Genomic DNA, 27,587 nt, shown 5'->3' with positions numbered 1-27,587 from the left:
ACTTCTAGAATGAAGGAGACACATAGCTAAGAAAAAAAGAGTAATCAGACAAAATTGTACTATGCAACAGTCGTTGCTATTCTTTTGTATCACCTGCGAATCAGACAACTTGCACCTGCCACAACTTGAGACCCACTAGTTCTTCAGATGCTGTCCTGATATCCTTGCACAAAACAATAGGGTAAGACTTCTAATACAAACATCTTGGGCACTTATCAGATACCCATTGTTAAAGCTCCTGAGAACTCAGGGTTATTATTCTGGACATCTCAGACAACAGGCTGTTGAAAGCAACCTATAATTCATTAAAATTGGTGAAGGGCTAAAAGCAGGACCACTTACAAAGAAGATTAAATGGAAATATTAATTTATATACACTATCAGCCTAGAAACAGGCAAAGCTAGTCCTAAAAATCTTTAGCTGAGAAAAAAAAAAAAGGCAGTGACAACACAAAATGTCAGTAAGAAAATGAGACCAATGGTGCACAGAATACAGGGGAAGCCAGCTACAGCTGCGGGCTGCTGAGCTACACCTCAGACATCTGCAACCCAAGAGCTGCAAAAGTTGGGCCAATTTCTCAGTTAAGGCACTTCATCATTTTGGACCTTTTGTGAGACCATAAGAAAGAAAACACTGGGCATGAAAATACATTATTTCACTTTAATGAGACTTATTTTTAATATCTCTATATGCATAGTTCAGCTCTTGGGGCTCATCTCGCTGTGAGTGGTAAAGTGAAAGACCATACGCTCACAAACAATTCTTTAAACTATTTAAAGACTGAATAATTCTGTTAAAAAGTTTCAAAGGACATAGATGTTCCCTTCCAGCCTGTAAGAGAGGATTATCCTATAGATATGGATGAGAGTGAACAGGTAAAAATCAGAGTAAATACCCATACACATGTACCATTCTGTGGGTCTGTGCATTGCAGCAGAATTGCATCAAGAAAAAAAGCCCGTCTGCCTGTGAGCTGCCAACAGGGATGATCAAACCAGCGTCAGTCCCATGCAGAGAGGCAGCAGCACACTGTCAGGCCAGCAGTCAGTAGAATGGGAGAGGGACTTCTCTCAGAACAGCAACATCCTGACTGCTCTCCCGAAGAGAAGCGCTCTGACAAAATAAGTGCTAACACCTGCACTTGTGTCTCCTCTCCAGGCCTTTACAAGAACGGGCACCTGATGACACACAGGCCAGCACAGACCAGGTGTGTTGCTGTTGTCAGTGACAGTAACTTTTATTGTCAGTACCATAAAGATAATAGAAACTATGAAAAATTGTTTGGAAAAATATTTAGTATGTTGAAAATATAAATGCACCTTCACATCAAACAAGATTATAAGCATACCAAATAGTTCACAACATTAAACATTTATCCTGATCAAAGAAGTACAAAAGCAAACAGTTCCAGAATCAGATTCCTGGCACCTCACATTTTGTAAGTAAAGGACTTCATTCTTTTAGGAGCTAATCATACTCCTTCCTCTAACTGCCTGGAACAGAAAAGGTCATTTATGCAGTTGGTAGAAACTCGAAGAATAATGACAACTGCTCTTGCAACCTCCCTTCTCCACTTGTGTTGGAATGTGCACAATGTTAGAAAGCCATTTGAACTTCACTTTCCCACTATTGCCAAGATTGAACACAAACAGGTTTATATTGTGTTTAAAAAAGGTAAGCTCAGATAACAACCCAACTTTACAATTTTGTGCTTTTACATATATGCAGTTTTTCTCTCCCAGGACAATAAAATCCATTTTTTATCATTTGAATTTTTCCTTCATAAGCAGTTTCAGATAAGACATAATGTCAAAAGCAGATGACCAAACCAGAACAGAACACTCTACAGGACTGAGATCTTGGGCCAGCTGAGAAATCTTTTTCTCCAAGATGTACCCCTGCCTGGGCATAGCAATATCATCCTTCTTCAAAAACTTGACTGGACATAAGTCATTCCCACCATCACCTATATATACAATTTGCGTATAACTAGCTCCTCGTTCCAACTGTTTATCCAGAAATTCTTTTAAAACTTTCCTTTTGCAAAGGTTTTTAGGGCACTTTGCACAATGGTGAGTATGGAAGTTCTGTACAGTAAGGTAGCCAGTACTGCTGAATGCTGCAGGGTTTGTAAACACTTCATCAAACACCTTATGGAAGCCAGCAGTTTTCAAAATCCAGTCAATAAATACTGTATTTGAATCTGAAACAATTATACAGTCAAACAGCTCTTTGTTCTCGCCAATAAAACCCAGAAGATCTATCATTCCTGTGGTGAAAGGAATTGTTGTCATCGTTCTTTTCATCTCATCTTCTTTTATGCCATTGTCTCCCAAGTAGGCAAAGACTCTGCTCATATATTCAGTCCAGTGTCCTGGTTGGTAGGAGTTCCTTAACCCATTAGGAAGTTTTTTTTCAGGAGCACATTTCACAATCCAGGTATCACTATTTTCATCTATGATTGTATGGTCAAAATCAAAAACCAACAGAAATTTCATTGCTGTCAGAAAACAGTTTCCAAAACAAACAAACAAACAAAAGAGAATTATTTCTGTAAATAAAAGTACATCATTCCTACCCTGATCTTGTGCTTGGAAGAGAAAATTCTGCCAGAAAATGCAAAATTAGGACAAATATCTAAACAAAGGAAGCTATTTACAGCCACTACAGCTACAGGAAATTGTGCTGAAGCTAAAAAAAGCAGTCTGCAAAGGTCAAAGTTCCAGTTCAGTATCAAACTTCTGTTTTAAATAGAAAACGTGAGAGCATCTAAATACATGCTGCGTAGTTACTAATACTTGCTAGCACCGAGTTAATCTTCCACTACTCATGCACCAGCAGTTTAACCAACGGTTCTAACTTTCTCCATCATCTCCTGCCAAGAGAAATGAACTAGGATTCTCCTGTCCAAACCAGGACACACCAAATCAAAGCAGCCACCGACAAGAAATACTGCCCTTTATGGATCTGAACAAAAATACCGCTGTGCCTGCATTAGCCCCGCAGCTGCCGTACATCCAGCCCAGCTCTGGGCTCCGCACCCTCCTGGGCGGAGGAGATGCCTCACGCCTCACTGCCGGGACGCCAGTGCCGCCGCTACCGCAGCGCCAAGCCTCGCCCGGGCCCCGCGCCCCTGCTGAAGCAGCCCAGTACCCAGCCGCAGCGCGCCCGGGACGCAAACACCGGGCCGAGGGGCAAAGCAGCTCAGTCGCCCCGGCGAGCAAGGACCGACAGCCCCTGAGGGAAAGGGCCGGAGCCGGTAGAGCCACGCCGAGCCGCGACCCGCCTCAGGCCCCGCTGCCCCGCGACCCGCCTCCGCACGCGCCACTTCCGCCTTCCTCCGCCTGAGGCGCAGCCGCCGCTCTCCACGTGCGCCAGTCCCGGCCCCGGCGTCACGTGACCCCAGCGGCCGGGTTGCCCGGCAACAGCGCGCGTCCACGGGCAGCGCGGCCGGGGCCATGGCGGCGGCGAGGCCCGGCGTCCCCGGGCGGAGGCGGCAGCGGCAGCTGCTCCAGCTCGCCCGTGAGTGGGGCTCCCCTGGCGGGCACCGGGGACCCGGGGGGAAGGCAGGGTCGAGCCGCACCGCCTGCACACGGTTCCGCGAGGCTGTAGGAGTGCTCACAGAACGGTGGTGCTTGGAAGGGACCACTAGGAATCATCCGGCCCAACCCCGTGCTAAAGCAGGTCCGCCTAGATCAGGTCACACAGGAACGCGTCCAGGCGGGTTTTGAAAACCTCCAGAGAAGGAGACTCCACAGCATCCCTGGGCCAGGGCTCCCTCACCCTTAGCAAAGAAGTTTCTCCTCATGTTCCAGCTTGCGCCCATTACCCCTTGTCCTGTCACTAGGCACTACAGAGAAAAGACTCGCCCCATATTCTCCACACTCACCCTTTAGGTATTTATTTGTAAGTGCTGACAAGTCACCCTTGTCCCAGAGTCCTGGGTGACCCTTCCCAAATCTTGTTCCTGCTCTCCCTTGCTACGAACAGCAAGACAGGCTGTTTCTCCCTAAGAATTACCTAGAAACAACTACCCTGACAGCACGGGAAGTACAGTATCATCCAGCAGCAGAAGGCAGGGAACTTTGAGGCACCCAGTTCTCCATCTGTAGGGAGCAGTCTACATATGTTTGCCTGCATATGTACAGTGTATATTTACATTTGGCCAAGGCTAACTTCACCTTGGAGAGAAGGAGATCAGGTCTGGTCCCCACCATAAAACAAACAAATTAGCAACTGCATCTGAAAAATAGACTTGGACATCAGTACAGCTATAAGAGAAAGCCTCCTTACATTTTAGACACAGCCTGTCAGTCTGCTGCAAACTAGCTGAACAAGGAGAATTTTTAACAGGATGCTGCTCTGCACAGTGCCATTTCCTTCAAAAACAGTAGAGACAGTTTGAAGGGCATTTCACAAATCCTAGTGCTCATCTACAAAAGCTGGATTTATACCTGCATATGTGTATGTAACCCTAATGCAACAAAGAAATGCTAATCTTTCCAACAAGTCAAGAAACTGTTCTGTAACAGATCTATTTTAGCAAATACAATGAGTGCACAGGACAGGGGTGGCAAGGCTCATCCAGCCAGCAATATGGCTTTATCAACATTTTCCTTTTCCTTTTAGCAATGCTCCCTAGTCCCTGTTCATCTCAGAGTCATGCCCAAGTACTACCTGGAAAGTTACCACAAGCCAAACCTGTACGTATATACAGACAGGCAAGGGGACATACGGATAAGTCAGTCAGTGCCAGAGCCCAAGGACATGCAGTGGCTATAGTCAGACTAGAAAAACAGATAATCTGTATTAGCTCTGGGACACAGGAATGGGGAGAGTAACTAATATTAAAGATAACTTGGTATTGTTGCCATGCAGGAATTGAAATCCTGATACAGGTCTGAATACAGGGTTTTCTGATATCAAATAACTTTAAGTATCTTTTCTTTCCTCTGCACAGCACCACATCATTTGGTAGAATATAACCTTCTAGATGGGCATTTTCTTCCAAATAAAGTAGATCTTCGTCAGGTAATTGTATTGCCAAAAGCAGAATGGGAAAGGATTCAAGACAATCTTGGCGGCACAACCAGAGAAGCAGCACGCATGCTTGCTGAGAAAAACAAACGGGAAGAAATGCACTTACGCTCCAAAGCTTCCATAAAAGACTGTCCCAATACCATTAAGGTAAGTACAAGATACATTTGTAAACAAGTGGGTTCATTTTCATGTATGTAAAAACACTCACAGTAACATTCGTAGCTGTACTCTGTTTTACATTTGCTTTTAAGTACATATTTTAACTAAACTCCATTTACATACATCTAACATCAACTTTTTTTTTTTTAATTAAAGATAAACCACAGAATTCTTAGAAAACACCAAACACTGAGTACATTGAGTTTATATGGTTTTAATTTATGGGCGTTAAATGTGATTTCTAATTTTACCTGCACTGTAGGACCTGGCACAACAGAAACTTAAAGCCAAAAAGTTACGTGAAGAAAGGGAAGAGGAGGAAAGAAAGAAACTTGATTTGGAAGAAGAACAGTTCCAAGCAGCAAAACGGAAGGAGGCTATTGACCGTGCCAAAACCTACCTATACTATCAAAACGAAAGAGTGAAAGGATTACATGTTTGTTGACAACTTAGAATTTTAAAAATCAAATTGCATTCAGTGTCTTTACACACTTCTGAACATGCTAATGACTTTAAATGTTCTCTTGCAGAGTGCTCTTCTACTTGCAGAGGTCCTAAAAGAAAGAGATGCTCAAGTTGAATTTAAAAAGCTAAAGTCAGATGTTAACAAAAAGAAGGATGGAGAAGAGGAATGTAAACATGAAGAAGCTCTTCTTAGAGAGCAAGAAAAGGCACATCAGCGTTACATGAATCAACAAGCACTACGCAGAGACCAGCTGGAACAGTAAGTAAGATTAATCAAAAGTAACTCTACTTTATTATTTACTTAAACTCTCCCATCACAAGTACATTCTATGAGGTTTTTATGGAAACTTACCAATAAGTTGATTCAGAAATATGACCCTTTAAAACAAAAATCCAGAGTGCCACAAAAGGCCTTGCACAAGAAGGAAAAGCTGTGATATGCAGCAGTTGCCAGCAGTCTGCACATAAAATTGCCTCTGGCAGGCATCAATAGGTTTTACTCAAATCACTATTCAAAACTTGTAACTGAAAGTGTACTTTTCAGTTTTGGTTCCAAAAAAGGAAAAAGTTAAACTAGATTTTCCATTTGCCCATAACTAGATTCCTGAGAACACATCACTGCCACCTCCATTCTTTCTCTCTCCTCTTCCAGAAACCTTATGGGAGGGCTCCCATATGTATAGATTTAAAATAAATATATATATTTATCTATAATATCTATATTTTAAAAAATATATTTATAGATAGACTGGCCCTGGTGGTCTGACAGAAGGAATCAAATGCCCTGAGGCAGAGTTCAAAGTCTGGTCTCATATTCTAAGCCTAACATATAAATTCTTAATACAGAACTTAATACAGAACACTACCAGCTTAAGCTGTTGCTCGCATGCCCAGAAAGAGAAGCACAGACACAGTGGGACTTACTGTGGAAGTCTTGTTGAATTAAGGTGCTTCTGAGATTGACCAGAACGTTATGAATCTAACAGTGCTAATGAGTCATCCACATAAAACTTGTTACCACTAGACTGCAAACTGTGAGCATACCAAGCAGCTCATGTTGTTATCCCACAGGCAGGGCTCAGTACCCAGTGTGCAATAAGCCAATTTGACACACAGAGATGAGATTTTATTTAGTTGGTCTTTGTGCAAAGATGGGCACTAGGGGGGAATTCCACAAAGCTAGCACACCACACAAAAAAACTTCAACTTGATTGTGCTCATTGGTTATTAGTTATATTTTTCTGCTATTGGTTATTTAAATTTAAATTAGCCTTGCTTGCCATGTAAATTACCACACACACTCCTTAGAGGAGTGGGAGGGAGGCAAGGTTTCTTGGTCTTGAATTGAGCTGGTGGTCACCATCTGCCCCTGCCACCTTTACCTTTTCCCAGTTACTGCAGATTTCTGCTAACTTTATACTCCTTGGGCAAACATCCAGCCTTTGGTGCCTTCTGAAGCAGGATGTTCCCTCCTTACCAATCTCCAGCCTCTTTTCAAGGTTACAATCATTAGCAAGGCAAGCATTGTTTATACAAAGTAGCTCAGGCTTATGCAGTGAAGCTAATGAATAATGGTCATCCTAAATTAAAGTGTCACTATAACCTAGGCATTAACTGTCATAAGGTTTAACTTAGTCTACACCATTACAAACAATGATGTTGTTTTTAACTTCTGATACTCAAAGTATCACATTCTTCAGTACAAAGTACTTATGGTTTTGTAGAATCTATCTGTTCATTATTTCATACAGTCCCTAGCCCATTTATCCAGCTCCTTTCTCCAATTCAGAATAAAGGAGCACAAGCATCAAGCAGATCTGGCCAAGCTAGAAGACAAAAGAGAAGGGGAAGAAATACAGAGATTGAACCGACTGTACCAACTGGAAATTCAGAGAGGAAAAGAAAAGGAACAGGAGCAAAAAGTTGAACACCAGAGGCTGTATCATGTAAGTAACATGAAAAAGAGAAAAATACTTTTTCACCTTGGCTGCCTGGCATGAAGCAATAGCACTTGTACACCTAAATAGGCCTACTGGCAACAGGAGCTTTGCTGAAAGCTTCAGTAACATTGGATCATATGCCTACTCTGCCAGTTGCAGGCCATATCCTTTCTCTGTGTTGTTGAGAAAGGCCTCTTGGAGGCAGGTTCCATCTCTTGTCTGAAGGGACATTGTCATCTGATGCTTTGACTAATCTATGATGTAAAAGCTCTGCTGTAGACAGCAAGTAATATTCTCCTTGACTTGGGAACTGGATTTAAATTCCGCATACCTGCTGGTTTAAGCCCATTGGTTAGGAAGAGGGAACAGCATGAGACTGAACATAACAATATATTTTTAACTTAACTTTATTATTGGAGAGGTTTGGACATTTAGTCAAGACTTGCTGCTTTCTCTGCTCATCTTTAATGGCATCTTGCTAAATGCAAATTAGAAACACCTTAGAACAGTTCTGGCCAGCATGCAAAGACAGTTGTGTTTTTACATGAAAGTATAGAAAACTCCTCTTTAGCTATGATTTAGATTAAGCTTTTAGACTGGGACAGTTCTGGAGAGTGTGGGCTAAGAGCAGCAATGTCTGTGTATGTATTGGAGCCCATTCCATGTACACGAATGAGAGCAAGGGATGATGCTGCACTGTGTAGCATTTTGTTTGTGTAATGGGTGGGGAAGCAACTGTTCAATGCAAAATTCCCCATCTCCTTCCTCATATCTGCTGTCCATAGGTGACAGAAGTAAGTGGAAGTACTGAGAATCCCTTTCCTCTCTTCTCTCTTTGAAAGAAATACAAAGAGAGAGACTACGGTGTGCTCCTTCTAAGCTGCTACCCCAGACCTAGATTTTCTTAACTTCAACTGTTATACAAGGATCATTCTGTCCATGCAGGAACATGTAACTGAGCAGAAAATAATCAAAGCAGTAGAGGAACAGAAACAAATGGAAGAAGATGAACGGATTAAAGCTCATTTTAAAGCAAAGGAAACTATTGCCAAGTTGAGAAAGAAGAAAGAAGCTGAACTGCGTAGGTAGGTACAAAGTTAGAGTAAAAATTGTAAATAGAGTAATAAACCATAATCACCTTTCAGACTGATGATGTACTACAAGCCACAGTTACTCTAAAAAATAAATTCTACTGATAGGGAGAGTAGGGAACTTGGGAGAAAAAGGAAATTCTTCACAGGTTCCTCAGTAAGGGGTGTGTGGGTGAGTGATCTCTCTGCCCTTCAAAGTGCAAAGACTTAGGAGAGTGCAAACCTCTACATCGGTAAGTTGGGAACAGTGATTTTCCATATGAGCTGCCAAGCTTCCACCTCCTCCTTGACAATTAAAACCCTTGCCAAAAGTATTTTTGGGTATAACTTGTATTTCCTCGAGTCAAATATAGAAAAATAATTTGATCTCTTAACCAGGCACCTGTATTAATTAATTACATTGGGTTCTTATTGAGGGAAGATAGTTTAACACTTACCATTGAGGGTTCAGCATGGCAATACCATTGAGCCTGTGTGAGATTTCCCTTCTCTTCCTGCTTCTGGCCAATACTCCTAACATTTCTCCTCTGAGGGCAAGATGCTAAACAGGCTCTTCACTGAATGATTCAGCTCATTATTGCAACAGAAAGCTAGTGTTAAAAGAATACATGGAACATTTGGTTGTTAAGTCAGATAGTTTTAAAAAATAAAGCAGGAGGAACACAAGGAGATGAAGGAGTTGGGTGGGTGGGCCAGCCTGTATGGCAAGAGAGTCTAAAAGCAGGATCGCTGAGTTTCATAGGAGTAATGCTTCAGGAAGACCCAGCTGTGTACCCTGGTATGTTATGGCAGCTCATGTTCTTCTACAGAGTAATGCAGGAACGTCAAGACAAAATTGTTAGACAATTAGCTGCACAAATGAGTGAGACGTTAAAGAAGGAAGATGATCGTCTTGCTAGAGACATTGCAAAAAAAGAAGCTGAACACCAAAAAAAATGCAAAGAGAAAGAAGCAAAAGAAAAGGCTGCCATTGAATCTATTGCTGAACACAGAGCCACTGTGGTAAGAAACCTAGCTTGCTCTTATCCCTGCTTATTTCAGCTGAGGAGCCTGGCCCAGACCAGAGCTGGTGGCTCTGGTTCCACACTTCAGTGTGCTTCACCAGCTCTGCTGATATCTTCCTGGCATCCTCTTTCCCTCTACCACTTCCATGGTGGGCACACATCTGCCAGGGCTGCTGAAAGCTCTAGGCTTAGACACTGGTGTGTTAAAATGACTGTGCTTCTCAGAGCACTGATACAGGGCTCCTTCTGCTGAAAAAGTGGATTTCCAAACTAGCTCCTCACTTAACACTTCTGTGTGTATTTTGTAAAATACAGATGCAGATGAAAGCAGAAAAGGAGAGGGAGGAAAAAGCAGAGGGTAAAAGTGAACTTGATGCATTAATAGAAGAGAACCGCATCTACATGGAAATGGAAAAAAACAAGAAACAAAGGCAACGTGCTGCAAATATGGAAGTGCAGAAAATTCAGATGCAGCAAATGGTAAACAGGCCTGTACCCTGTCAGCCTCTTCAGAAAGAAGCATGCATCTAAACTAACAGGAAGCTTGCTGGGGGGTTTGGGGTTTCTTGTTTGTTGGTTTTGATTTTTTAAATCATATGCTTTGCATATGCTTGTGTTCTGGACCAACCTCCTCTCAGTGCAGTGGTGCAAGTCAAGGCTGGTTTGCAATGACAGATGACATCCTGCTCTGTGCCATTAGGTACTACTGCTGCCCCCTTGTACCTTCTGGGCAGGTCACCAAAGAGCTGCAACTCTGTTTAGCTCATATTCACTCAGTTATTCAATGCAACCTTTTTTGGAGGGGTATGGCAGGGGAGAGTAGTGGGGAGGGATGACATTTGCCAAATATCAACTACCATCACCACAAATCTCCCGTAAGCTTTTCTCCTTTCTTAAATTTTAAGGGATAGTTATGTTGTGAAATAAATACTAAGCTTAATTATTCTCTTTTCTTCATCAGGCTGAAAAGCAGACAAAAAGACAGCAGGAAAAGCAAGCAGATTTGGACTATGAAGCTCAGAAAAAGGCTATTGCGCTTAGTAAGGAGCATGAATTTCAGAGCTATGCAAAGCAAGTAATTGAATCAGAGTCCAAAACCACACATCATCTTTATCCTCTTCTCAAAGCATGCAGAGATGTCAGAGGACTTTGACTGGGCCATTTTCCAGAGGAAGAGAAGGAATAAATATTAGTTTTCAAGCATAGGATGGTGCTGGGACCCAGTGTTGTAGCTGTACTATTGCTCAAGAAGTTAAAAACAAGAAAACACAAGAAATATCATTGGGGCTATTCAACAAATAAAGGCAGATGCCAAAGCAGCCTTGATGTGATTTAAAAAAATCTTTTTTAACCTTACAGGATGAGTTAACCTGTAGATGGTCTACACTGAACATACACTATGAATTTGGAAGTCTATTTAAAAAAAAAACCCACAACATTTTCAAATCTCAAAAAATCCCCAGCCTGCACTTTCATCAAAGTTGGTCTATTAAACTTGAGACGAGAATACATAACGTATCAATGTATCCCATTCTAGCCAAAAGCTCACTATTACTGATATGTTTTTATTATTCATTATTCTAAAAATTCATTGCCCCACGTTTTTCAGGTGTGGGATACAAATATCCAGTGCAAATGTTCACTGGCCTACTTCCAGTTAAGTATTCCCCTTAACAGAAAAAACAAAACAAAACAAAACAACTTTACAGAATCTACAAAGGAAAAAAACCAACCCAATACATATGGAAGTTAGAATAGTTGCGGTACTGCAGATTTTATAGCATTTTGTAACTACCTCTGTAAAACAAATATCACATGATAAATTACTTACACGAAATGATGAATGTGATTTGATTACAGCTCTTAAAAGGTCAACTCGAATGCAAACAGATCCAAGTAAAGATCTACTACAAAAAGAGCATGGCAACAAAAGACAACACAGTTGCGCTGTTCTTTCAAAAGGACCAACAGTCGTTCAATCTTGGTGGCAAAAAGATCCAGGTCTAAAATTGTTTCTCAAGATTCCTCAGCTAACTTAATCTCCAACACCCAAGTCACACACACAAATCTCACTCCTTAAGCTTACTTTCTTTGGTGATATTTTACCATTGCAACTGCTTTTTAGACAACACTGTTGTGTTTGTGCTTTGTATGGAATTATGGTTTCCTATAATGACTTCCTCCACCAGTACCCTGGAGTCTAAACTGGGTATCTCCCTTATTCTGGAAACCACTGGAAACAAAGTCCAAGAAACATGAAGCTTTACTCTGTTCTACACTATCTCCTGTTCCAGTCCCCTAGCTGCTCATCTCTGTTAACCAAACTAGAAAATTAAGCAAGTTCTAACAAGAACAACAAATTAGGAGAGTTTTCTACAAAGGATAAAGGATGCTTGCCAAGATTTTAGTGTGGAAAACAGGTCTCTTGTGTGCCTGGGACTGGCTTCTGACAGCAACAAGCTTTGAAAAAAGCACAAGACTTTGAGCACGATGCGAGTCCAACGCAGAGAGAGCCAAGCAAACTGAGAGCCAAGCAGCGCTGGTTTTACCTCCCCTACAGTGTGAAACAGCTAGACGTGAGGTGGTCGTACTCCTTCCCGACTGCACCAGTCACGTCCTCGAAGAGCCTCTTACAGACAGGGCAGGGAAGAACTTTGGGAAGGAGGGGGAGCACCTACATTCAGGCTGCTCCCAGGGCCGCGAAGGGCCTGCCGCCAGGTAAACAACGTTCAGCGGCAACCTTTGAAGATCAAGTAACGGGTAAAGCAAGTTTCCGACAAGTCGGGTTCCAGGTGGCCCGAGCGGGATGCTGGTTGCGTGCGAGGCACGGCAGCTCACAGAGCCAGGCTCAGCCTAAACGCTACACCAGCGGCCGCGCACAGCGAAGGCAAACCAGCGAGCGGGAACAAAAGCTGCCCAGCTCGGGAAAACAGACAGAGGCGGCGTTAACAGGCTCCCACCAAGCACGGGCTCGCTACAGGGAAACAGGTATTTGGCAAACCTGCTGCAGAGAAAGGCGGCTCCACCAGACACTCTGCCAGGCCGGGCCGCGCCGCTGGGACCCCGCCGCTCAGGCCCGGTCAGGGACGGAAGCGGTCAACTCCACCCTTGGGCGGGCCGAGCCCGGCCCCACCGCCCAGTCCCAGCGAGCGGGCGGTGCCCGCCGCCCTCTCCGTGAGGCGGGGCGGGTGCTGTGGCGGGCAGCTACCGCTGCACTTCGGGGGCAGTTGCTTTCTTGTGCTTTGCTGCTCTCCGCCTCAGTAGATAACGCCACCGTCCCCGGCAGCGCCGGCAGCGAGCGGACACTGCGCACCGCAGCCGCCTTTCTTCTTTCTCTGGGGGCGGAAGAAACGCCCCTGGAGTGCCGGGCCGGTACAGTTGGTGAGGATCCCGCTCTTTCTTTCCCGCTTCGCGGAGAGGCAGGCGCCGGGCGTGGGGCCAGCCCGCGGCGGTGAAGGGCCAAGCATGGACGGCGAGGGGCCAGACGCCGCCCGCCCGGAGGCAGAGCTGGAGCGCGGCCGGTACTTGGAGCGCCGGGCCGTGGCCCGCGAGCAGCTGGCGCAGTGAGTGCGGCGGGGCCTGCAGCGGGGAGCGGGGCCGGCGGCACGGAGCTCGTGGGGCAGCACGGGCGCGCTGCGGGGCCCGGGCCGCGGCGCTGTGTCTGCAGCTGCCTCGCTCGCCTTTAAGCCGTTGTTTCTCGTCATCCTCGCACTGTGGTCCGGCTGAAAACCCGTCATCGCCTCTTCCTGATTATTCTCCAGCTTCAGAAACCTCTCTTGCCTCCCATGGCTACGTTTCTCCTAACAAGTTAAGACTGCCTATGTTCTGGCACTGGGAGCAAGCGACTTTTCTCCCTAAGGCAAAGCTCTACTCTTGCCACTTCATCCAGCTCAGAGTCATTCGCACATCAAGCTGGCACAGGCTGATGGCCATTGCCATGTCTTACACAGTGCTATGGCACTGCTTGGAAGACATCTAGCTGGCAATGGCCCAGCCTGTGCTGGAGGTGGGCTAACAGTCAAACAGGCTCATCAAATTCAATCTAATATTTGAGTCCATATGCTGGTCACATTTGCTTTTGCTAGTATAGGCTTAACCAGCACCCTTGCACTTGGACAGAGCTTTGGCCAAAAGACTTGTAACTACCTTTTTAAAATTGTGGTTCCAGTTTTAATCTCTGATATTTTGCTTTAACTTCAAGGTACCAATATTTAACTGTTAAGGTACCTGTGGGTGTGCAGAATCTCTCTGTTAATTATTTCATATAGTCCCTAGCCCATTTATTCAGCTCCTTTCTCCAATTCAGAATAAAGGAGCACAAGCATCAAGCAGATCTGGCCAAGCTAGAAGACAAAAGAGAAGGGGAAGAAATACAGAGATTGAATCGACTGTACCAACTGGAAATTCAGAGAGGAAAAGAAAAGGAACAGGAGCAAAAAGTTGACCGCCAGAGGCTGTATCACGTAAGTAACATGAAAGTAGACAAAAATGCTTGTTCACTTTTGGCTGGCTGGCGTGAAACGGTTGCGTTAGGCCCACATATAAATGGACCTACTGGCAACAGGAGCTTTGCTGATAGCTTCAGTAGCGTTGGATCATATGTCTACTCTGCCAGTTGCAGGCTGTATCTTTGTGTCATTGAGAAAGGTCTCTTGGAAGTTCTAATGTGGCTTTAACTGGTCTATGATGAAAAAGCTCTGATATAGACAGCAAGGAGATTGTTCTTAACTTCAGAACTGGATTTAGGTTCCATTTGCTTTTGTTGGGAAGAGGGAATAGCATGCGTCTGAACATGACACTACCTTTTAACATTGGCTTTTGCTTTATGATTGGAGAGGTTTACAAAAGTAGTCAGGACTTACCACACCCACCGTTTCCTTCCCCATGCCTGCTTGAGCAGGAAGACTGACAGAGGGGTACTGTGATGATTCATTGGTAGGTGAGTCAGAGGAGAGAATTCCCACTGAAACCCTATTTGCTTTTTTTTTCTTCCCCATACTCACCTCAGTTATAGAAATCCTGCCTCATTTGCCCACAACCTTGTACATGCAATAAAAGCCAAATACACTTGTAACTGCCATTTCAGTGTGATTACAAAATGCCTCCTACTTTACATTTTTATAGTTCTACAGACTTGTATTGCTTGAGCCCTTCAAGGTCTGTACTGTGTGAATGATACATAGAACAGGAGCAGTACAGTTGGAGCCAATGGGGAGGTAAAGAATATAAGCTGAAGATATTGTGCTTAGGGCTGCAATCACGTACTAATTTTACTTTAGTGGTAGTTTGTGGTAAGTAGGGCATTAAAATTCTCTTCCATCTCTGGGTTTCTATCCTATATAGTTTCTCTACTGATACAACCAGAGAACTCTTACCATAGGCTAGGTATGAAGTCTTTCCTAGGTTTCTTTTTTTTTTTCCAGTTCATGTTTCCAAAATCTTTTTCTACATAAAAATTAAAATACTCTTCATTTAAACAGGAGTATGTAGCTGAGCAGAAAATAATTAAAGCTTATGAGAAACAAAAGGAAGATGATGAGGATGATCGGATTAAAGCATATATTAAAGGAAAAGAAACGATGGCTGATCTGACAAGAGAAAAAGACACAGAGACAAAGAGGTGGGTCTAGGGCTACAGTTTTCACCATTAAGATTCAAACTTGTGATTTAATTTTGTGACAAATATTACTCTGAATTTTTATGTCATCAAAATCAGAACTTTGTCATGCAAGCAAATACTCTGTAATGAAATCTTGGATAAGATGATACAAGTCCAGAACAAATGCCTACCAGTTCCAGTAGTAATTGTTGCTGTTGGGGTGGGAGTGAGACTACTGGCTGTGTCAGGAGCAGTGCCTCAGGTAATCTGAGCGGATGGCCTGGTACCTTACGGTTGCTTACATTCTGCAGACTAATGCAAGAGCACAAGGACAAAGCTTTTGAACAGCTAACTGCACAGATGAATGAGACGTGTAAGATTGAAGATGATCGCCTTGCTAGAGGAGCTGCAGAGGTGGAAAATGAATACCAAATAAAAAACAAAGAGAAAGATGCAAAAAAAAAGGCTGCCATTGAATCTATTGCTGAACACAGAGCCACTGTGGTAAGAAACCTAACCTGTTCTCTTTGTGTCATAGATAATTGTACTTCTCAATACCTTTTAGAAAATCATAGACTCTAGCACAATCATCTTGAGACACACATGCAAGTTCTGACTTAGCAGCAGCCTCTTGTATTTACCATCTATCGTTCCAAAACTTAACTCCTTAAGAAAGTTGAGAGCTGTGTATGTGAAGATCCCCTCTTACAGAAATTAGAGGCAGGAGACTCTAAAAATATTGTTGGTAATTTGTGCAAACATTTTGCAGACCAAGGAGCCTTGGCCAGACCAGAGCTGGTGGCTCTGGTGCCATGCTTCAGTGTGCTTCACCAGCTCTGCTGACATCTTTCTGGGGTACTCTTTCCCACTTCATGGTGGGCACACATCTGCCAGGGCTGTGGACAGTGATTGTGCTTTTCAGAGCACTGATACGGGGCTCCTTCTGCTGAAAGAGTGGATTTCCAGACTAGCTCCTCACTTAACTCTTCTGTGTGTATTTTGTAAAATACAGATGAAGATGAAATTGGAAAAGGAGAGGGAGGAAAAAGTAGAGGATGAGAAGGATCGTAATCAGTGGATGACAGCAGATAATGCCTACCTGGAAATGGAAAAAGCCAAGAAACAAAGGCAACGTGCTGCAAGCATGGAAGTGCAGAAAATTCAGATGCAGCAAATGGTAAAGAGAAGAGCTGTACCCTGTCAGCCTCTTTAAAAAGAAGCATGCATTTAAACCCATAGGACTAGATCTCCTGGGTGGAGAGAGAGAGAAAGCTTGCTCAGGGGTATGTTGTGCACATTTTGGTTTTTTACCTGTGTGCTGCAGGTGCCCATGTATGGGTATGTATAGGACCAGCCTCCTCTCAGAGCAGTGGGACGGAAGCCTCTTTCAGGCTGATTTGTCCTATGCTGAGTTAGAGAGGGTTACCTGGGGGGGGTGGATAGTAACAAGAGAGATACCAACGATGACAGATCACATTCTGTCCTCTGTCACTACACCTGTGGGAGGGATGATACTTACCAAGCCTCAACTACTATCACCACAGATCTCTTGCAAGATTTTCCCCTAAGTTTTTAAGGCATAATTATGTTGTGAAAGAAATACTAAGCTTTATTATTCCCTTTTCTTATCAGGCTGAAAAACAGGCAAAAAGACAGCAGGAAAGGCAAGCAGATTTGGACTACGATGCTCAGAGAGAAGCTTCTTTCTGTAAGGATCGAGCATTTCGGCGATAAAGACAGTGAGTAACTGACATCATGGGATGTAATTTTTATTTGTCTCTCCAAGCATCCAAGGAAGGAACAAGATATGAGCTTTTTAACTAGGACTACTGCAAGAGTGGTGTATAGATACGCAGTATTTAATTTTTTAAAAACTGTGGGGAGGGGAAGGCTGGTTGATGTAACACCACCCGTGTCCTGCTGCCAAACGTACGTCAGCCCTCAGCTTGCTCAGGGACTGAGCAAACACTTGGTGTTGTGCAGGAGGCTTATAGCCTGTGTGCCTCTCAAAGCACTGAGGGCTGGGCCAAGAACTCTCCTCAGAGCCAGCACCAACCCAAGGGTTGTCTTGATTGGTGAGTCATGCTGTGGTCTGGGCTGCTGTGCTGTTGTGCTGGTTTTGGACAGCAGGGCATGGCTGGGTGGAACTGACTGACTCTGTACCCATGTCAGCGTGGCCTGTAAGAGACTAATTTGTGGAGTATAGAATTGGTGCTGAGAACTGGGCACCCGTGATGCCTGTGTTTCAGAGGTTTTGCTGAGGATAGCTCTAGCCTGGTGCCAGGCCTGAATGCCCATCACTGGTTGGAGCACATCTTCTTGCTTTAAGTTTCATCCCAAAGGATACAGTTTGTGATCACTCTAATGTGAATCAAAGCACAGTCAGTAGGAACAAACAAGGGACTTGTGCCAAAAACTCTCTTCTGATCTAATCTAAAATGCTAATGTTGCTGCACTGTCAACTAAAAGTTACAGAATTCTCTCCGATTGTCTTGGAGTAATTCATTTTGGAAAGATATATTTTAGAAAACCAGAAACAGGCAATTAACTTGTGAAATTGTCTCTAAGTAGATTCTTTTTCTTGGTTCACTAATGCAAAATTTATTTCCCTTTTCTCTGAGCCAGTGCTCATTTTACTACTTCAAGCTTTTTTCATCAAACAGAAAGAATGGAAACTTTTATTAAAACCTTTTGATTGCAGAAGATGGAGCCTTGAGAGGAAGGATTGACTGCAGCAGAAGCAGTGCTGAAATCTGCAGAGCTTGATAATGCTCCAAATCCATGCCTAAGTGCATATTTGCACATACTCACTACCGTGCAATTGGTGAGTTAAATGGGTTTTAGTCTCCCTCCACATCTGCAAGCAGCAAGGTGGATTGCAGCCTCATTTCCTACTCAGCTTCAAGAATCACCTCATTCTGCAGATTACGTATATCTGCATTTGAAGTCTACAGCCTGTTTTCATGGGGTTCATACCCCTTTTACTTTGAACATCTACAGAAATAACAAACTCAAGTACCAGAAACAACTCTTCCTTTCAGTATACCTAGAGTGAAGTAGGAATCCTACGTAATTTTAAAGCACATTGGCTAAATATGGATTTAGTTACTGAAATTCAGCATGAAAAAATCTAGCAGGAATCATCTCACTTTATTCCACATGCTTTGTGGTCTTGCTGTAAATGAGTAACCCTAGAAAAAAAACACCCCTGAAGTATTTTAAAAACATGAAGAAATACTTGACGTTCTAAAACTTTCAGTGACAAAGCATTTTGTAACATTTCATTGTCTTTTACAGTTGTCCTACATGAAAGGCAAGAATGGAAAACTACCTGAAGGAATAATACAGAAGACTAAAATTAGTTTGTGTTGAAATCAGGAAGAAAAGACAGGGACTAGGCCAAGAGAACAGTTTCCTTCTGCAAGTAGAGGCAGATGAAAGCTATTGGACAAACTTGAGAAACAAAGCTTGGCTCATTCAGTCTGGCAATGACACTAAGCAGCTTACAGTTGCTTGAAGGGTTGTTACAAATACAGCAGTGCCAAAGTCGTCTTAGAGTCACGTGTTGGATATGGCAAATTGTGACATGGGACATCAGGATAAGGAATTGGAAAACTTTTTGTTTCACCAGCATCAGAGTGTGATGATGCTGTATCAAAATGGCCAGAAGTGGTGGAGTCCCCACCCATGCAGGCTTTAAAGATGACCCATATCAAACAGGAGGTTGGTCTAGCTGACCACCACAAGGTCCATTTCAGGTGCCATTTAAAGATGGCAACAGTGCACAACGCTCACCTGGAAGAATCTGCTATTTGAGAAGTACCTCTAAATGAATACCTGGTGTCACTACTTTTATTAGCTGAAATTTTAATTAAATAGCTGGCAAATCAGAATATGCCTCAAGAAATAGTTTGACTAGTAAACTGTAATTACTGGTTTTGCTCAGCAAAACACCCTGTTAGATGGTGTGTTGCTTCAGGAGGTTGTAGCAGAGGAGAAGTATAATAGGTATTGGCCTTATTAGGAGGCCAGGACCTTAGAAATGCAAAAGCAGCCCTCAAAGACTGAAACAGAGACCTTAAGTCAAACTGCTTTTCTTTTTTTTTTAAATCTGTCACCCAACTCTGAAAGAGCAGCAACTTAAGTTTGAACATGTGGGCCTCCAGGATCTAACATGGGATTCTCCCAACAGTAACACAACTGGTACCTGCATGGCTCTGGTAAGACAGTCCTGTCATCGTGGATCTAACACAGCTCCTACCTAGGAACTGGAAGAGGGCAGCTTTCTAGAATGCTTCATATCGTAAGGGACGTTAACTCACTGTGCAGCTCTTCACTGTTAGGTAGTAGTGTTCCAGGTTGGTTGGAGTTCTAGCTCTCAGAGTACTAGCTGTGTTCAGGTTCTTTTAACATTACAGTCTTTGCTACTGCTCAGCTCCGAAGAAGTTTGAAGACACCTACGTGAAAGCAAACTACCCATGAACAAAAGAGTTGGCACCATGGGAGTACGAGGGGTGGACATTTTCATGTCCCAATACAGACTGGCTGTATGCTCCTGAAAAAACAAATTTCCAAGCTCCTTGGTCACGTTAGGTCAAATCATTTCTTCTGCTTCATTAGCTAAATTCTTTCAGATGCCTGTTATTAACTTGCATCTTTCTGGCATCTCTTGAACAAAACAATGCTATAACTAGTCTGTAATGTTCTGTGTTGTGGCAGTGCATCCTTGTCTCTGCTCTATCTTCCTTGTTCTGGCAGTGCATCTTTGAGAGAAGGGAAATTTCACTGCTTATAAATTGTTCTCAAAGAAACCTAAATAACCCTAACACACAGCCTCCTAGACCCCTCTCTGAAGGTTAGGACTTCAGAGGGAGTTGGAAGTGAAGGCCAGAGGTTTGAGAAGACTTCTTTGGAATTAATTCCTTTCTAATCAAAATAAGTTGTTCTACAGGCTTTGTTAAACCTGTAATTCCTTTTATACTCTTGCACTGCCACCACTAAAATCTGAGCTGCTTTTTGTTCTGGTGTATCGTGGCCTCTGGCATTAAGAACTAGATATCTAAGTGGATACATAAATGATTCAAACCTGCCCTCTAATCTGTTAAACCCATCCCTACAAAGCAGTTTTAAAGCACAGTTGCTCACAGTTTTACATAAACCAGCACCACACTTTCTTTGTGGGTTTCCTCATCTCAATATATTATCTAGCACAGAGCATGATGCTGTTAGGTGCCAAAAGACTTGAACTGCAGGTCCCATAAAATTCAACATTATACCTCTGTTAATGCAATACTAACGTCCCCCTTCCAGTGTGTATCACTTTATCTGATTCCTTATGTAAAGGAAAAACAGGCAGAGGTTAGAAAGCAGGAATGTGTGCTGGAAAAAGGAAGCAGACAGGATACAAGGCTACTAAGATGTGGGAAATACAGATCCAGCAATCGGTACAGTGTCATAGTGGACAAGGAAGAAGCAGGACTGTCTTTGGTCAAGTTTAGAGTTTAGTTATTAGCATTACTGCTCTAAAAGTATATCTGCTTTAGTTTCAACTACAACCTATCAGTGTACATACAATTAATTGTACGGTACTTGCCAATTCTATAATAAGACTTAAACTCTATTTCTTCTTCAGAAATCTCTAACAAGTACAGAAGTATATACTAAGGAATAAGAAGCTAGCCACTGTCTCCTTACAAGTTCAATGTGCCTGCAAAACCTGCCAGTGCCTAACAGCTGAAGCTAACTAACTCTGGAGCACATTACAAGGCGTCCTATTTGCCACAACCTGCCTGTACTCCAGCACAAGAAACAAGTGCCACAGCTAGTCACACACAGCTTGCAACTGTACCTGTGATCATTTTTATTATGGAACAAAGCAGCAGATTCACCTTCTAGGAAGTCAAGAGGTAACAACCAAAGATAAACTATCAGTTCATCTTTACTATATTTGAGTATTGGGCTTCCAAGCTTAATTCAAACCTTGTTTTGGCTTAATAAAATTTCTTACTGAGCAAATAATAAAATTGAGTGAGCTATTTAAAAACATGTTCCTGTAACAGGAAGATAAATGTTGAGTCCACCTTTTATTTGTGATAGTTTTTCATTTACTTTTGAGAACACAATGGAAGATTGCATTCCGGAGTCTCCAGTGCTTTATGGGCAAGAAGTGCCTGCAGCAAGACTGAGTATCACTAAAGTTTCTAAACTATAGGAAATGGGAAAATCACTTCCCTACTTTCTCCCAAGCGCTCTGCTGCCAGCACAGCTGTGCTGGGATACTGGTGCAGGTGACCTTTTGGATCAAAACTTGTTCTTTCACTCGATTCGAAACTGACTGTAAGCTGTCCTACCACTCCAGGTGGTTCTTTTGTAATCAGTGAAAACAATTCTGCTTCACATGCAGACACAAAAAAAAAAGACTGGTATTTGTGTAAGATCAAAGGTTTCAACTAGCAAAAAAACCAAAGAGTGGTAAGACACTAGCTCAGATTCATGACATGGTTGCATTTTTATGTATGTTACAATATATAGTGAAGAGACTGTCCTTTGTAACTGGAATTCTGTGGTAGCAACTTTACTCATTCCATCTATAAATCAACACAGTTATCCACTTTAGGATGAAATAACTGACTACTCACATCCCCAGTAAAACTATATAGATCTTGGTTTAACTAAAGAGGTGGTGCCTTGATATCGAATCACCATACTTTTGTACATTGGTATAAGCAGTACTACCACTTGAAAAGGCTGGAGATTTCACACTTCCAAGCACCTTTACACACACAGGTTGCACCATATGACTTAGAAGAGTCTATTACTCTAAATACAGAAGATACTAAGTAATACTGCAAGAAGGACACGTGGCAGATGAGTGGAATACATTCACAAAAATGCAAAAAAGCATTTATTTCTGAGAGGTACACAAACTGTACATTTTATATCAAGAACTCATTCTCCCAGCTAACACTTGGTTCATCTTCCCTGTAGGGAACTGTAAGTTAAAAAATGTCCATGCGTCTGGGGTTTCCAAATATAACACATGCAATAGTGCTTGTATACATAACCACAGTTCTTTTAGCTGGTGAAGGAAATGAGTTATCTGCTAGTTCCTCTTATCACTGATGATAGATGACCAGGCCTAACTTCTTTCCAATCCTTCTAGCCATTCATTTTGTTAGCAGTTAAAACTAAAGCCACACACTGGTTGTTTTTTATACATAGACATAGGTGTATGTCCAGGATATGTAGAAATTTCTAATGGCCTGCCAAAAACAGCAGGTTCACTTAACTGCCTCACATAGTACAGAACTTCAAAGTCAGGGTGCTGCATTAGGTGACTTTGTATTTTAATAACTTTCATGAATAACAAGCATGAACTTAAACTCCATCATGGGCATATTTAGCAGTTTAAGATGTGTCCTCTGAATGTGCTCATGCTAACTGCCCTACTAGGTTCATTTGAACAAGGGCTTTATCATTAAGGAAGGACACTCATTTATTTAATTAAATATACTGTTACCTTATGTGATTTTACTATGTAAACACCACTTTATGGTGTTATAATACTGCTATTCCTGTTGTGAAATTTCATACTAAAATCAGAAAACTTAATTTAGCCTATTAAAAAAAATAAATAAATACAACAGGTGAACAACCCCAGGCAACAGGGCAGGCATGGGGAGAGCTGTCTGGCAGAAAGGGACCTGGTGGGGGCGGGGGGGTTAATCAACAGCCAGCAGTGTACCCAGGTGGCCAAGGCCAATAGTATCCTGGCTTGTATCAGAAATAGTGTGACCAGCAGGGACAAGGAAGTGATTGTCCCCTTGTACTCAGCCCTGGTGAGGCCGCACCTCTAATACTGTGTCCAGTCCTGAGCCCCTCACTACAAGGACATTGAGGTGCTGAGGTTGCATGTCCAGAAACAGGCAACAAAGATGGTGAAGGGTCTGGAGAGTAAGTCTGATGAGGAGCGGCTGGGGAAGCCGAGGATGTTTAGCCTAGAGAAGACTGAGATACGATAACTCTCTACAACAACCTGAAAGATTGTAGTGAGGTGGGGGGGTCAATCTCTCCAGTAATGAATGGACAGGAGGAAATGGGCTCAAGTTGTTACAGGGAGGTTTAGACTGGACATTAGGAAGAACTTTTTCATTGAGTGGGCTTTTAAGCATTGGAAGGTGCTGCCCAGGGAGGTGGTGGAGTCACCATCCCTATTCAAAAGGTGTGTTGATGAGGTGCTGAGTGACATGGTTTCGTGCTGAGCCTGGCAGTGTGAGGTTAGTGGTTGGACTTGATGATCTTAAAGGTCTTTTCCAACCAAAATGATTCTATAGACATTGTTTTTATGCAGCACAAGTTGTGTTAGAGGGGTGTTCCTAATGACGGGAATTGTTCAGGGTAAGAAATACAGAATACTGGAAGTACCTATGTACCAAAGTGGAAAGCTGATGTTTTATGCTGGGCAACTGCAGAATTGTATCAACTTCAAATTTTGCAAAATGCAGTGTTCAGACTTTGATACACATTTTCTTGAATAATTTAGTTAAACACTGCATTGGGAAAATCCTTTTTTTACCCTGAAAATAGCAGAGTGCAAGTAACTTTCTGTACGTTTCTATCAGATTGACTCTAGAAGTGTGAAGACTAATTTTGTCACTGGTATCCTCCAGTTTAAGTTCACAAAAAACCCACCCTAAATGCATGGCTGCTGCTAAAATAGTACTGCCTCTTCTCACAGAGTTCTTCAAATATTGGAGAGAATATACAGATCATTTAAGATAGGTCTTTGATAAAGCACAGCATGTATATCTCTAAGGTTTTCTATTGTAAGAGTCCTAAAAGCAGGGATATTAATTTTTGTCTATCAGACAAGTAATGAGTCTACTATGCCCCTAGAAAGTGTGTCCAAAAATACTTTATTTGCTTCAGTAAATCAACAATAAATCAACAGTTCCAGGAAAGGCAGCTAAATGACTGCTTTTTTCATGTTTACATTCATCTTAAAAAATCCACTTGCCAAACCGACACTGTTACAGATCAGACATTGTTAGAAGATTGCTGTCAGAAATTCTTTCGGGTGTCTGACAAGGGCCACTGGAAGAAAAATCTGTAGTGTGGGATTTCAAGTAGCAAGTGAGAAGGTTCAGGTTATAATTTTACAACAAAGAGTTAAAATGTAGCCATAGCCTGTTGGGTTTTCCCCCATAAAAAGAAACCCAACAAAAAAACCCTCTCACAAAACAAACCACAACCAAAACCAAAGCAACAACTCAAACACTGTGGCTGTGTCAATTAGCAGCCAGCAACACATCTTTTACAGGCAATAGTGTCTACAAACCTTACATGATATCCTTGGCCCTCACTAACAATCCATGATTCCAAGTTGATGGCAGCACCCAGAAAATTCAACATCAAATAACGGCCTCTTCCTGATAAAGTTTGGAAAGCTACTGCCAAAACTCATTTCCCCATATCCATAAGCTCTACGGTATTAGTTAAGTGTCAATATCTTGTCAGTGCAACAGGGAATTTTGTACTGCAGCACATCTCACTGGGAATTGATTTCAGGCCTGTAGATACCAGTTGCACATACGCTTACAAAGTCCAGCACTCCCTGCCCTCATTTTACCTTGGGTCTTGGAGCTCACAAATTCTCCAGAGTAAAGAACGTTCTGGGGCACTGACACACAAAGCTGTCCTCTAAGTGCACTACTTTTTCCTCATTTCACAAGGAAAGACCAAGAGTGGTGTTTTGATTACCCATGGGATGCATACATATTGCTTTCAAATATGCTTCCAGTTCAGTTCTCTAAGCTAAAAGCCAATAACCTGTGAGACAGCTGCCAAAGATGACAGTGAGCTACACCCTAACTACAGCACAAAGTGGTTACCACGAGGCTGGCAAGAGGAAAGCAAGCTCTGCCATGGAGGGAATAAATAGTTCCAGGACAGCAAGAGCAGCAGTCAGGGCTTCACAAGGCAGCCAAGGCTCACTGAGGCCTGGGGATATCTTGCTGTCCAGGGACCTGCGCTTCAGTCCCACTGAATTTTTATCAGCATTTTCAATTTCCAGCTTGATAAAGAACAGAACAAAACTGGCAAATCCTTCTCTTACAGGACTGCAATAGTTGTGTTTCAATTCAAAGTGACTGTCACTAAAACAATTTACCATCAGATACAACACAGGCAAAGTATGACCACATCAAGATATGACGTCTTTCCTGCCGTGCGCAATTAAAAGGAACCAGTTACAACACAGAGTACATTAAAAACAAGAAAATAAGCTTTGTGCAGCCATCTCAGATGAATTTTTAATGCACTACAGAAGAATGAAGAGCTTGTTTAATTTGTACAAATATTTTTCTTAACTATAACAAAGAAAAATCCATGTGAAAGGGCATACAAGTGCATCTTTTGAGATAACTAGTTACACACCACTGTAAACTGCATATATAATCTCCATTTTGAGATTACAGGAGCTTGGGTGCTCTTGGCAAGAATATTCTCAGCAGTGCAAACACACTGCTTCAGCAAGTTTGCTTCTGTGTCGGCTCCATAAAACATAACGGCAGAACAAGGTAAACAGTTTTTAAATGAGACTCTGAAGCGCGTGGCCTGCATAGCACAGAATAAATGCACTGAGGGAGCCTTTGCCAAAGCTGTCATGCAGTTCCCTTAAGCCTAACTTTCTAGGTTTTCTCACAATAGTCTCCCAAAACAGGACTACAACTTCTTCAAAGCCATTCAGAGAGGCTTCATACAGAATAGGTCCACTATGCAAGTATTTGATTCACTCCTATAAACTCAAGTCTGCTGTATCACCCACCCATGTGTGGGCTTTCGAAACATTTTTTACACATTTTGTGTAAAATGACCAGAGATGCAGAATTGATACTAAAACATAGGGGAAAAAAGGAGTCAATAGCCAAAGCAGCTCCACTAACTACTCTGCTAAGAAGTAATACTACACACTTCTGTATTTCTTCCCATAAAAACATTGCTTATGTTTCTCACAATCCCATATTTTACTTTCGAGACATAATTGTTTGTTTTCCTTTAGAATCCAAACAACTGTCTGGACCACAATGTCAGGCCAGGTTTCAGCAATCCGGCTCATCTGCTGTAGACACACACTGACTACACAGCGGGTTACCCAGGGAAAACGCTGACAAACTCAGAACAGAGACAGTAAGAACAAGTTATGTCATACATTCAAAGATCTGCCAAAAATGCCAACTATTAAAACACTGTTTTGTTTTGACACAGCTTTACATTAACGCTTGTCACTTCTCTTTGGGAACTTCATGATTTGCCAGCTTTTGGTTTGAACAGTTCAAAGGACTGTTTTGTTGGGGGTTGTACCAAATCTATCCTCCTCTCAGCCCACGTACTGGCTACTCTTTGGTGATCACATGTTATTTGAAGGTGTGATGGTGAAAAAGGAGTGGGTCCTAGAGGCAGGAGGAACTCAGGAAAGGGCGGAACCGGTCTGAGGAAGACACACACACACACACACACATAGTAGAGAATGAGGAGAAATCCACAGCAGTCTTTATAACGAGGGGATGCGGAAAGGAAAGCAAGTTCTTCTTTTACAAAAACTAAGGGTCTGTCTTAAAATATTACTTGTAATTCTGCTTAAACAACCCCAGAACTGGAGAACTGCAATAGTTTACTCACAGACTGATATGAAGCAGCAAGAGTAGAAAGGATTTCCTGCTTCCTTATTCTGACACCTACTGTGAATTGTGGTAATTAATCAGTTTTGTCTCTGTGAATCCATTAATTAGTAACTGAGAAGGGTGGTCTGAAGCATTCAAGCTGAATTTTCTGCAACAGATAACACACCAAAGCACGGAACAGAAAGAACAGGTTACAGGGAAAAAAAACCCAAACAAACAAAAATTACACCGATGAGCACTTAAAAACCCCAAACTTCCTAGGACAAAGAAGTAACTCCCAAACACAGATGACTGCCTTACAGCACAAATGGATTCTACTGTTGACAGTGACAGAAGTACAAACAGTGAAGACTTACTTAATTCACTCTGTGATTACAAAATACTGTAATTTTCCTCTAGAAATTAACTTCCTTAGGATTTATACCCACTGAAATACAGATGGAGCAACACTGGAGTGATGGACACCTTGTAGCATTCTCCTAGCTTGAAGACAACATGTAGCTTGCAGCTTTCTTCACACATGAAACAAGCTTCTTCATAGGCAGCCACCATTTGCACTAAACTAGGTTCATCAGGTAAAAAATAAACCCAGCCTGGAAGGTACCTT

At 42.5% G+C, this 27,587-nt stretch overlaps 4 protein-coding genes across 10 annotated transcripts in view; 2 read left to right on the top strand and 2 right to left on the bottom strand.

The window, feature by feature from the left end:
- The window catches only part of SSB (small RNA binding exonuclease protection factor La), a 36,013-nt gene extending 23,233 nt beyond the window's left edge, over window positions 1-12,780 (bottom strand). Inside the window, exon 1 of the mRNA XM_062004432.1 lies at window positions 12,702-12,780. The gene's annotated coding sequence lies outside the window, so the exon portion shown is untranslated. The remainder of the gene's footprint in view (window positions 1-12,701) is intronic.
- PHOSPHO2 (phosphatase, orphan 2) lies at window positions 618-12,788 on the bottom strand. Of its 2 annotated transcripts, XM_062004433.1 has the most exons (3): window positions 12,702-12,788; window positions 9,134-9,286; window positions 618-2,501 (listed from the first exon to the last, which is right to left on the bottom strand). In XM_062004433.1, the coding sequence occupies exon 3, from the start codon at window positions 2,497-2,499 to the stop codon at window positions 1,765-1,767; it is 735 nt and encodes a 244-aa protein (XP_061860417.1). In that variant the 5' UTR covers window positions 2,500-2,501; window positions 9,134-9,286; window positions 12,702-12,788; the 3' UTR covers window positions 618-1,764. The 2 variants fall into 2 exon arrangements, with proteins under 2 accessions (XP_061860417.1, XP_061860418.1); XM_062004434.1 differs by lacking the exon at window positions 9,134-9,286 and having other exon boundaries at window positions 12,702-12,776.
- On the top strand, window positions 3,608-11,002 carry LOC133626389 (cilia- and flagella- associated protein 210-like). Its single transcript, XM_062005176.1, is given in 10 exon segments — window positions 3,608-3,685; window positions 4,962-5,188; window positions 5,463-5,636; window positions 5,731-5,924; window positions 7,455-7,611; window positions 8,551-8,690; window positions 9,506-9,698; window positions 10,016-10,180; window positions 10,662-10,848; window positions 10,851-11,002. Coding segments are annotated over 9 exon segments (1,443 nt in total). The 5' UTR covers window positions 3,608-3,685; window positions 4,962-5,107.
- Window positions 12,789-12,873: 85 nt separating the features above from the next.
- LOC133626370 (cilia- and flagella- associated protein 210-like) lies at window positions 12,874-21,328 on the top strand. 6 transcript variants are annotated; one of them, XR_009819464.1, is made up of 8 exons: window positions 12,874-13,263; window positions 14,007-14,163; window positions 15,181-15,320; window positions 15,611-15,803; window positions 16,312-16,476; window positions 16,932-17,038; window positions 18,001-18,123; window positions 18,597-21,328. XR_009819464.1 is itself a non-coding variant. In XM_062005099.1 (7 exons), exons 1-6 carry the CDS (start codon window positions 13,166-13,168, stop codon window positions 17,031-17,033), a joined length of 855 nt encoding a protein of 284 aa, XP_061861083.1. In that variant the 5' UTR covers window positions 12,874-13,165; the 3' UTR covers window positions 17,034-17,038; window positions 20,932-21,328. The 6 variants fall into 6 exon arrangements, 4 of the variants coding, with proteins under 4 accessions (XP_061861083.1, XP_061861082.1, XP_061861084.1 ...); XR_009819465.1 differs by having other exon boundaries at window positions 18,001-19,519; window positions 20,932-21,328; XM_062005099.1 differs by lacking the exon at window positions 18,001-18,123 and having other exon boundaries at window positions 20,932-21,328.
- The last annotated feature ends 6,259 nt before the right edge of the window (window positions 21,329-27,587 follow it).

Source organism: Colius striatus, chromosome 11 (assembly GCF_028858725.1).
Source record: "Colius striatus isolate bColStr4 chromosome 11, bColStr4.1.hap1, whole genome shotgun sequence".
NCBI classification, from domain to species: domain Eukaryota; kingdom Metazoa; phylum Chordata; class Aves; order Coliiformes; family Coliidae; genus Colius; species Colius striatus.
Note: the sequence above shows the minus strand (reverse complement) of the source record. Positions and strands in the feature narration are given on the sequence as shown.